At 39.1% G+C, this 10,086-nt stretch overlaps 1 protein-coding gene across 1 annotated transcript; it reads left to right on the top strand.

Moving 5' to 3' along the window:
* The first annotated feature begins 3,086 nt into the window (after positions 1 to 3,086).
* LOC114839343 (cytochrome P450 2M1-like) lies at positions 3,087 to 8,531 on the top strand. Its single transcript, XM_034290983.1, has 6 exons — positions 3,087 to 3,293; positions 3,460 to 3,636; positions 3,770 to 3,911; positions 4,052 to 4,236; positions 4,380 to 4,521; positions 5,312 to 8,531. The coding sequence occupies exons 1-6, from the start codon at positions 3,087 to 3,089 to the stop codon at positions 5,500 to 5,502; spliced, it is 1,044 nt and encodes a 347-aa protein (XP_034146874.1). The 3' UTR covers positions 5,503 to 8,531.
* The last annotated feature ends 1,555 nt before the right edge of the window (positions 8,532 to 10,086 follow it).

Raw genomic sequence — 10,086 nt, forward strand, 5'->3', positions numbered from 1 at the left:
TGGATAACAGAAGAAAGGTAAGCACACACATACTTTCAAATTCATGATTGGTCATCAATATTTTTATCCTGTCAAGAGGATACTACAACCCTGTTTCCAAAAAAGTTGGGACGCTGCTTAAACTGCTAATACAAACAGAATGCAATGAAGTGCAGATCATTTATACACTATATTCAATAGAGAATAGTACAAAGACAGCCACACATTTCAAAATAAGTCAGGACAGGGGCATGTTTAACATTGGGTTTCATCACCTCTTTTAACAATACTCTGTAAACTGAACTGAGGAGACCAATTGCGATAGATTTGAAAGTGAAATGTTTTCCCATTTTTAGCTGGATATAGGATTTCAGCTGCTCAACAGTTAGGGGTTCTCCTTTGTCATATTTTTCGTTTCACAATAGGCTAAATGTTTTCAATGTAATACTCTTTTACGATGGAGCCATGCTGTTGTAATACGTGCAGAGCATTGTCTTGCTGAATTAAGTAAGGCCTTCACTGAAAAAGATGTCTGGATATGGAGGTTGGTGGTCTTTCTTTGTGATTGTTTTAGGGCAATCACTGGATACATTCCAAGTGAATTTTGGTTTTGGAAGCAGTGGGAGCAAACAGATCTACAAGTAACTTCATACTCAATTCTCAGCACAGTGTTGTGAAATATTCCATGTTTTCAAAATGCTTTCTAATTATCTCTATTATTGTTTTTACATAAATTGATCTTTAACAAAATATTCAATACAAAGATCCCAAGTGAACAATTACCTCAACATTTGTTAACATTATGACAACTGCTTGCAGTAAAGCTTGTAAAATGGATTAGTAAATAGTTTATTATAACTGTATTATAATAATAATGTATTATTTATACTCTACAAATGTGTGTATATACACTACTGTTCAAAGGTTTGGGGTCACTTAGAAATGTCCTTGTTTTCCATGAGAACATACATGAAATTAGTTTGAATAGGAAATATAGTAATTGACAAGATTAGAAAATACTTTTAATTTAAGTACTTGACATTAGAGATTATCTCGTTGCAATCCGTGTGCATGGAGACCAGGTCCCGGGTGTCAGTGTCCAGCACCAACTACCTGCAGACATGTGGACAGGATGAGGAATCACACAGGAGACATTTAAGTGTCTCTTTATTTCTTTGATACTACATAGTCAAATTCCATTTGGGAGGACTTCATCCTGTCTGAACATAATGGAAGACACGTTACAGTGATGTTGTCCAATAAGAGACAAGCCAACATCTTGAGGATGTTCAGTACCTTCCTGTCATGCTCCCTACTGCCAGAACAGATCCACTGGGATGAAACCCTGCGGCGCACCCCCGTCCTGGGGATATAGGGAAACCAGAGGGTTAACAAGGATGCAACGTGCCACTCTGGTTTGAGGTTTAATTCACTGGACCAGCGACGTGTTTAGTTCATTGAAGGAGTTGAAATTGATTTGGCATTTGAGTTTGAGTGGCAGGAAGGACAACTGAATCAAATGCTATTGAATGTGATTAATGAAATATTAAAGTTTTGGTTTTCTTTGAATGGTCATTATTAATATACAACTCTATTTCCAAAAAACACTGCATAAAATGTAAATAGAAACAGAATGCAACGATGAAATTGCAGTGGTGCAAATCATTAAAACCCTATATTCAATAGAAAAAAGTACAAAGTCAGCATATCAAATGTTGAAACTGAGATGTTATTGTTTATTGAGAAATATATGCCCACATTGAAATGTATTTCAGCAACACATTTCAAAAAAGTTGGGACAGGCAACAACAGATTGGAAAAGTTGTATAATGCTTAAAAACTAAACCTTGTGGGTCATGTCACAACTAATTATGTTAACTGGCAAAAGGTCAGTAACATGATTTGATATTAAAAGAGCATCCAAGAGAGGATGAGTCTTTCAGAAGGAAAGATGGGGTGGGGTTCACCACATGTACAAGACTGCGCAGGCAAATAGTGCAACAATTTAAGAATAAAGTTTCTCAGTGTAAAATTGCAAAGAGTTTGGGTATCTCATTATCTATGTTACATAATATCATTAAACGATTCAGAGATTCCAGAAAAATCTCTGAACGCAAAGGACAAGGCTGAAAACAAATATTGGATGGCTGTGATCTTTAAGGGCTTAGGTGGCACTGCATTAAAAATAGACACGATTCTGTAGTGGACATCACTGCATGGGCCCAGGAACACTTCCGAAAACCATTGTCTGCAAGAAAAACTATACTATGCAAAAAAGAAACCATATATAAACAAGATCCAGAAATGCCGCTGCCTTCTCTGGGCCCAAGCTCATTTAACATGGACTGAGGCAAAGTGGAAAACTGTCCTGTGGTCTAACAAATCAAGATTTGAAATTCTACCTACTGACTAAAGAGGAGAGGAACCATCCGGCTTATTCGTGCACAGTATGGCATGGGGGTGCATTAGTGCACATGACATGGCTGACATGCACATATGTGGAAGCCCCATTAATGCTGAACAATATATTCAGGTTTTGGAGTGACATATGCTGCCATCCAGACATCTTTTTCAGTGAAGGTCTTACTTAATTCAGCAAGACAATGCTCTGCACGTATTACAACAGCATGGCTCCATCGTAAAAGAGTATTACATTGAAAACATTTAGCCTATTGTGAAACGAAAAATATGACAAAGGAGAACCCCTAACTGTTGAGCAGCTGAAATCCTATATTCAGCTAAAAATGAGAAAACATTTCACTTTCAAATCTACCGCAATTGGTCTCCTCAGTTCCCAAACGTTTACAGAGTGTTGTTAAAAGGAGGTGATGAAACCCAATGATAAACATGCCCCTGTCCTGACTTTTTTTGAAACGTGTGGCTGGCATCAAATAAAAAATGGGCATACATTTTTTCAAAAACAATGAAATGTCTCAGTTTCAACATTTGGTATGTTGTCTTTGTACTATTCTCTATTGAATATAGGGTCTAAATGATCTGCACTTCATTGCATTCTGTTTGTATTAGCAGTTTAAGCAGCGTCCCAACTTTTTTGGAAACAGGGTTATAGTATCCTCTTGACAGGATAAAAATATTGATGACCAATCATGAATTTGAAAGTATGTGTGTGCTTACCTTTCTTCTGCTATCCAGATTCAGTTGTCAATCCCAAGAAAATGATTTGCAATTCTATCGGCAATGTGATCAGTTCCATAGTCTTTGGACACCGGTTTGAATATAACGATCCAATGTTTCAACTCATCCAAAAGGCTGTTGATGACTACTTCAATGTTCTCAGCAGTCCTATAGGAGCGGTAGAGTAACTTTTCAAATCATCCCGTCTCAGAAAATTCCTTTGCTCTCACGGTTACCTATTGTACCCAACTGATGCACTATCACGCTCATTTTACAAAATGACTGTGGATTGACAAGATTGTTTTGTTTCTGAAGACATTCTCTTTTTTCTTCCCTTTCTTCCAGATGTTTAACATGTTCCCTCGAATTGTTTGGTGGTTTCCAGGCAAACATCATAGAATGTTTGCCATCATAAACCAGGCCAAAGATTACATGCGGGCGCAGGCAGAACTTCGTCTTAAGAACCTGGACACCTCTGACCCTCAGGACTTACTCGAAGCATTCCTAATTAAAATGCTTGAGGTAGAAAAGTTTTTTTATCAAGAGTGAATAGACAAGCAAGAGAGGTGCTGTGTTTGTGTTTAGCCACTTGGTGTCACTTTGTACTTGCAGAATGGTGAATTAAAGAAGTATATTTTCTGTTATCTTCTATTAGGAGAAAGATGATCCCAACACTGAGTTCTGCTATGACAACATGGTGATGACTGCATGGAACCTGTTTAGTGCTGGAACAGAAACAACATCTTCCACCTTAAGACAGTCCTTTCTGATGATGATGAAGTACCCTTCTATTCAAGGTACCCATCTACTCAAGTTTACATTGGTCACATGCAAGTCTCCTAGACTATAAAACATAAAGTAGTTACTACTCATAACATCAACAAACATTGGTAAATTATATCAGTGTAATATAAAGTGTGATGTTAATCTTTCTCAGGGAAAGTTCAGAAAGAGATAGACGATGTGATTGGCTCAAAAGTTCCAACTGTTGATGACAGAGTTAAAATGCCCTACACGGATGCAGTCCTCCATGAGGTCCAGAGATTCATGGACCTCGCCCCCACCTCTGTCCCCCACAAAGTAATCAGAGATACAGAGTTTCACAACTACCTCATCCCAAAGGTGATGTCAATGACTTTAATTTTGCAATTCTAAACTAACAGTTGACAATACCTGGTCAAAAAGCCTATTTAAGATTTAAGAGACTAATCAACATGCCTTTCTCATAGCAAGGTAGTAATTGCGTTCTTATACTATTCTTCCAGGGTACCATGGTCTTGCCTCTGTTCTCCTCTGTGCTGTGTGATCCTGAACTGTTTCAAAACCCAGATGAGTTTGACCCAGAGAACTTCCTGGATGAAAACGGACGCTTTAAGAAAAATGATGGATTCCTCGCTTTTGGATTGGGTAGGATTATCTAAATGCCTTTTTTCATGATTTAAAGGTACACTCTCTTCCATAGCAGTGGGATGTGAAGATTCAGGGGTTTCTGCCACCAAAACCGTAGCTTCTGCAACCCAGATCTGATTCAAACATCTTACCATGGCTATGCTCACTACACCAGTTCCTGACTTTGCCCAACCCATATACCAATAAAGGCAGTGTCCCTGCTCCTTGTATACCCCCAGGTTCTGTTGCTAAAATACCTTAATCTTTAGGATCAGCTCCAACTCAGGCAGACTGTTAAACTACAGTGGCTGAGGCAATTGAAGACGATGAGAGCATTGGGGAAAATGTAGGCTGTTTGACTCTATTTGGAAGCTGATTTGAATTATTTTGGGTTCTTATGAGTTTTTCTGTATACTTGATGAGTACCTGTTTTGGTTACTTTTGTGTTCTTTTGGGTGATTTGGAGTGTAGTAGACTAGTAGTGAGTAGTTCTGTTCAACAGCCACTTTCCGTTTGTTATTTATTCTTTCACACCCAAAAGGAAAACCAGGAAAGCCCGCAGAAAAAGCTTTGGGGTGAGGTGGTGGTAAAGTACTAATGTGGAGTGAAGAAAAAGTGGTGATGTTGAAGTAGAAACAGGTAAAATAAAGAGGTGTGGCTTGAATCAAGGAAGGCAAGCCATTTACATGTCGACCTTCACATCAGGTACTTTTGTTTTCCTTTGTGTACTGTTCGGGTACTAAAAACTGTTTAGTTTGTGTTCACATCCCTAATGATTACTGACATCAACCTTTCTCTTTTTCTTCAGGGAAGAGGGCGTGTCTGGGAGAGGCTCTGGCCAGAATGGAGCTGTTTCTCTTCTTCACCTCCCTGCTGCAGCGCTTCACCTTCAGTGGGACCCAACCCCCAGAGGAGATCAACATCAACCCAGAGTGTGCCAGTTTTGGTCGCATGCCATGTTCCTATGAATGCTACATCAAAGTCAGGAACGTGGAGTGACCACCTTCCTGTCTGGAGCAGTAACTGGCTGGATGTTAGCTGCATTTTCCTTTTACATCTTTTCATTGTAGAAAACTCTGGAGGTAGTTTAGGGAATTGCATCTTACCATAATCTACAGTTACAATCTCTAAGGTATGGTTTTATATTTCTAGGTTAATTTGCATCCAAAATAATTCATTTAAAAGCTTTTTTTAAAGATTGTATCTCACCACTGTCAGTCTAGTACTATCCCTCCCACGCCGAACCAACCTGGACTAGCTGAAACTACACTGGTTGGTAAGGGAGGAGGTAGAGGACGCAAGTCATTTAATAGTTTGAATTAAGTCTTGGAAACATTTGAGGCCGGATTCTACAGTGACTCTTCAAGCCACTTTCATATTGTTAGTATATTCACATTTGAATTGCTTTGCAAATCTGTCGGCAATGTGATCTGCTCCGTCTTTGGACACTAGTTTGAACATGATGATCCAATGTTTCAACACATTCAAAAAGCTGTTGATAACTGCTTTCGTGTTCTCAGCAATCCTATAGGCGTGGCAGAATAACTTTTCAAATCATTAAATAGAATCTTCAATTGCTGCCAGTAAGAAATTGCCATATTGAAGGTTTCTCATGTAAATTTTTACAAAATGCATTTGGGCTAACCAAGCTAATGTTCTGACTAACAAAACACTGCCTTTCCTACAGTTGTACAATTTTTTCCTTAGAATTGTTGGGTACCTACCAGGCAAACACCATGAGATGGTTGCTACCATAAACTATGCCAAATATTACATTCGAAGGCAAGCAGAACTTTGCCTTAAAAACCTGAACACTTCTGACCCTCATGACCTAATTGAAGCCTTCCTGGTTACAATGTTAAGAAGTAGAAAACATGTCATGATAATCACTTTGGAAGTTAATCATACATATTTTGCAAATATGGACTGTGGTGTGATATAAATGACCATTATATGAATTAATTTATTTTCAGAGTGAATCCACTGTAAATCCACAGTGCGTTTTGCAATAATTAGCGCAGTATGTGGAAATGAAATCAACTAGCCACCAGATGTCACAGTTTGCTAGCAAGACTGATGGTTTATGCAGTCTTTTATATCCTCTTAGGTGAACGATGAATCCAACACTGAGTTTAGCTCATGCTCACTACACCACATTAGCAGTATTGTTTAGCAGTTAGTCGTGTGCTTCTGGTCAACATGCACTACAGTCTAGGTAATCTACTGTAGTTCTTATCTAGGGTAAGGGTGTATTAGGTGGGGTGTTTCTTACTACCTAAAAGTGTATTAGGTGAGTTCTGTTCTCTAGCCTTTTTTGTTTGTAGCATTTAGTGTTGTTAGGGTGCTTTAGCCTCATCCTGTTTTTCCATTTATTTTGGCTACTTTTTGTTTTTCATTTATTTTGGCTAGGTATTTGGGCACTTGCCCTCTGTAGCCTTTTGTTCAGCCTGTGTGATCAATACACCACCTACACCTGAGCCTGAGCCTGTGGCTCGAGTCTGTTCCAATGCACCCTCTGTGACAACTGGAGTGATAATTCATTTAGCCTGTTTGGCAGTCATATCTGTGTTTGATTACTTGTTGTGTACCTGTTTTGGTAACTTTTGTGTTCTTTTGGGTGATTTCTGGGATTCATTTATTTTGGGACTGTATCTAAGATTGTAGGGACTAGTTCTGTTCAACATCCACTAAGGCACATCCTTGAATGTGTATCCCGACACCAGTTGGGTGATGTATGGCCAGTTTGTGATGATCAGTTTCCATTTATAAATTTTTTCTTGCTCAAAAGTACAACCAGGAAAGCCCGATGAAAAATCTAAAGATGCTTTAGTTTAAGGCAGTGATTAAATACTTATGTGAAGTGAATCTGAGTGTTATATTTGAAGTGGAAACAGGTAGAATAAAGAGGTGTAGCCTGGATCAAGGAAGGCAATCCATCTACATATTGACATCAGGTACTTTTGTGTTTGTTTGGGTTACTGTTTAGAAACTGTTTAGTTTGTGTTCACATCCCCAGAGTGTGCCAGTTTTGGCCACTTGCCACATTCCCATGATTGCTACATCAAAGTCAGGACCATGGAGTGACCACCTTCCTCTCTGGAGCAATAACTGGCTGAATGTCAGCTGCGATTTCCTTTTCCATCTTTTCTCTGTAGACTACTGTTGAGGGTGTTTAGGGAGTCGAAGGCATCTTACCATAATCATTAAGTACAATCTCTAAGGTATGTTTTGGCTAATTTGCATCCAAAATGTCTTTGTCAGTGTTGTACAGTACATCACAGCCTCCCTATTTAGTGATGGCCAAATGAGGCTTCATTAGCGTTATTTTAGGCGCAGGATATTATGCTGGTAGCATAATTTATTTTAATTTTTATGACAATCAAACACATATATATTAACAAAACAATGTGGGGCAACCACACAACTCATTAAATAATATTTTAACAGTGTTTCTATCAGTGAAGTCAAGGCTAGAAATAAAGTGGAAAAGTTAGTACTGCCTTTGATTTCAACTTTATTTTGATGCACTGTATGATAGTATTCCTTCAATCTATATTATGAACCCAAATAAAAATTAAATATGTAATCATGCATACATTTTTCATAGTGTATGTATCTTTATCTCAGAAGGCGGAAACCCCCTCTCACCAGACAAGAGGATCCCCTTGATTCTGTCCTTATTTAACAGGATACAACAAATAAAGACTTAACTCTCTATCCCTCAGCCCTTGAATTCTGCAATGATGTCTGCTCTCACCCTTCCTCTACTCACTCTACACCAACTACTGTACTTCCAGTAATGGATCTCTCAACCTGTTGAAGTAGGCAGATGACATCACTCTGGTCCATGTACAGAGACGTTGACTGCTTGGTGGCCTGGTGCCATCAGAATAACCTGAGACTTGAAACATCTAACATTCATCTTCAGGTGGTTGTCTTCAGGAAAGGCCCCCCAACCTCCACACATTGAGAGTTCAGCTGTTTGTTCAGTTGAGTGCTTCAAATTCCTTAACTTTGCTCATATTCCTCCGTCTAGTAAGTGCATTTCCTGGAATTGTCAATCTGTCCATATCTACATTAACTGTAAATTCATGTAAGCTAATGTTTAGGCTATTCTCTTACTGCTTTCCTCCTTAGATCTAATTACTTTAAGTCACTGGATAAGAGCATCAGCTAAAATACTTAAATTTTATTTTGTATGCTTAACCCCCATTGCATTTAAATGTGTGTAAGCTTTAAGTACACTTCAAGTATTTTGCGCAATGTTCTCTACAACTAGCTGCACCAATGAAAATTATTCTTATGTGGAAATGAACATGTGATTGAGGGCGATTCTGAATCATATAGCCTTTAAAGTCAAAAGTATTGGCATACTGTAGTTAGTGTAGAAAGAAACAGACAACTGCAAAATTGTGATGGAGGCATCATCTGGCTTGCTGAAAGTCCTCCACGTCTTCAGCTGTGGGAAGGACATACAATGTTTGCCAATTGTACATTTGATAAATCTCACATGACTTGATTTTCTGTGTCCTGTGCGTGGACTGCTCGTTGATTTCCAGCAAACCTACTTACATACAAACCTACTTACCTATAAACCTATACTTTTTTTCCCTGGGTAGTGTTGTAGCTACAGAACATAGACATTACATAGGCATATACATTTTGATGTTTGCTAGACTAATAAAAAAAAGAAAAATCAATGAATCATTGAGTTAGCATTTAATTAAACTGTGAAGGAAAGACGGGGGAGACATGTATCAACACAATAATTACATTTTAAACCACCTTGAAAGCATTTATTCAATATGCAATTGCTTAGTTAGTGTATATACACTGAACGCAACGCTCGTTTTTGCCCCCATTTATCATGAGCTGAACTCAAATATCTAAAACGATATATGGTGTCACCACCATTTGCCTCACGCAGTGCAACACTTCTCCTTCGCATAGAGTTGATCAGGTTGTTGATTGTAGCCTGTGGAATGTTGGTCCACTCCTCTTCAGTTGCTGGATATTGGCAGGACCTGGAACACGTTGTCGTATACGCCGATCCAGAGCATCCCAAACATGCTCAATGGGTGACATGTGCGGTGAGTATGCTGGCCATGCAAGAACTGGGATGTTTTCAGCTTCCAGGAATTGTGTACAGATCCTTGCAACATGGGGCAGTGCATTATTGTGCTGCAACATGAGGTGATGGTCGTGGATGAATGGCACAACAGTGAGCCTCAGGATCTCGTCAAGGTATCTCTGTGCATTCAAAATGCCATCAATAAAAAGCACCTGTGTTCGTTGTCCATAACACACACCTGCCCATAACACATGCCTGCTCATACCATAACCCCACCGCCACCATGGGCCACTCGATCCACAACATTGACATCAGCAAACCCCTCACCCACATGATGCCATACTCGCTGTTTGCCATCTACCCTGTACAGTGAAAACCAGGATTCATCCTTGAAGAGAACACCTCTCCAAAGTGCCAGATGTCATCATGTGCCAATCAAGATCTAGAGATAAGGAGGTGGTCATGATATGATGGTGAGACTGGACATTTGACACCAGGGTAACACTCTATTC

This window comes from Esox lucius, chromosome 1, assembly GCF_011004845.1.
Source record: "Esox lucius isolate fEsoLuc1 chromosome 1, fEsoLuc1.pri, whole genome shotgun sequence".
Taxonomy (NCBI): domain Eukaryota; kingdom Metazoa; phylum Chordata; class Actinopteri; order Esociformes; family Esocidae; genus Esox; species Esox lucius.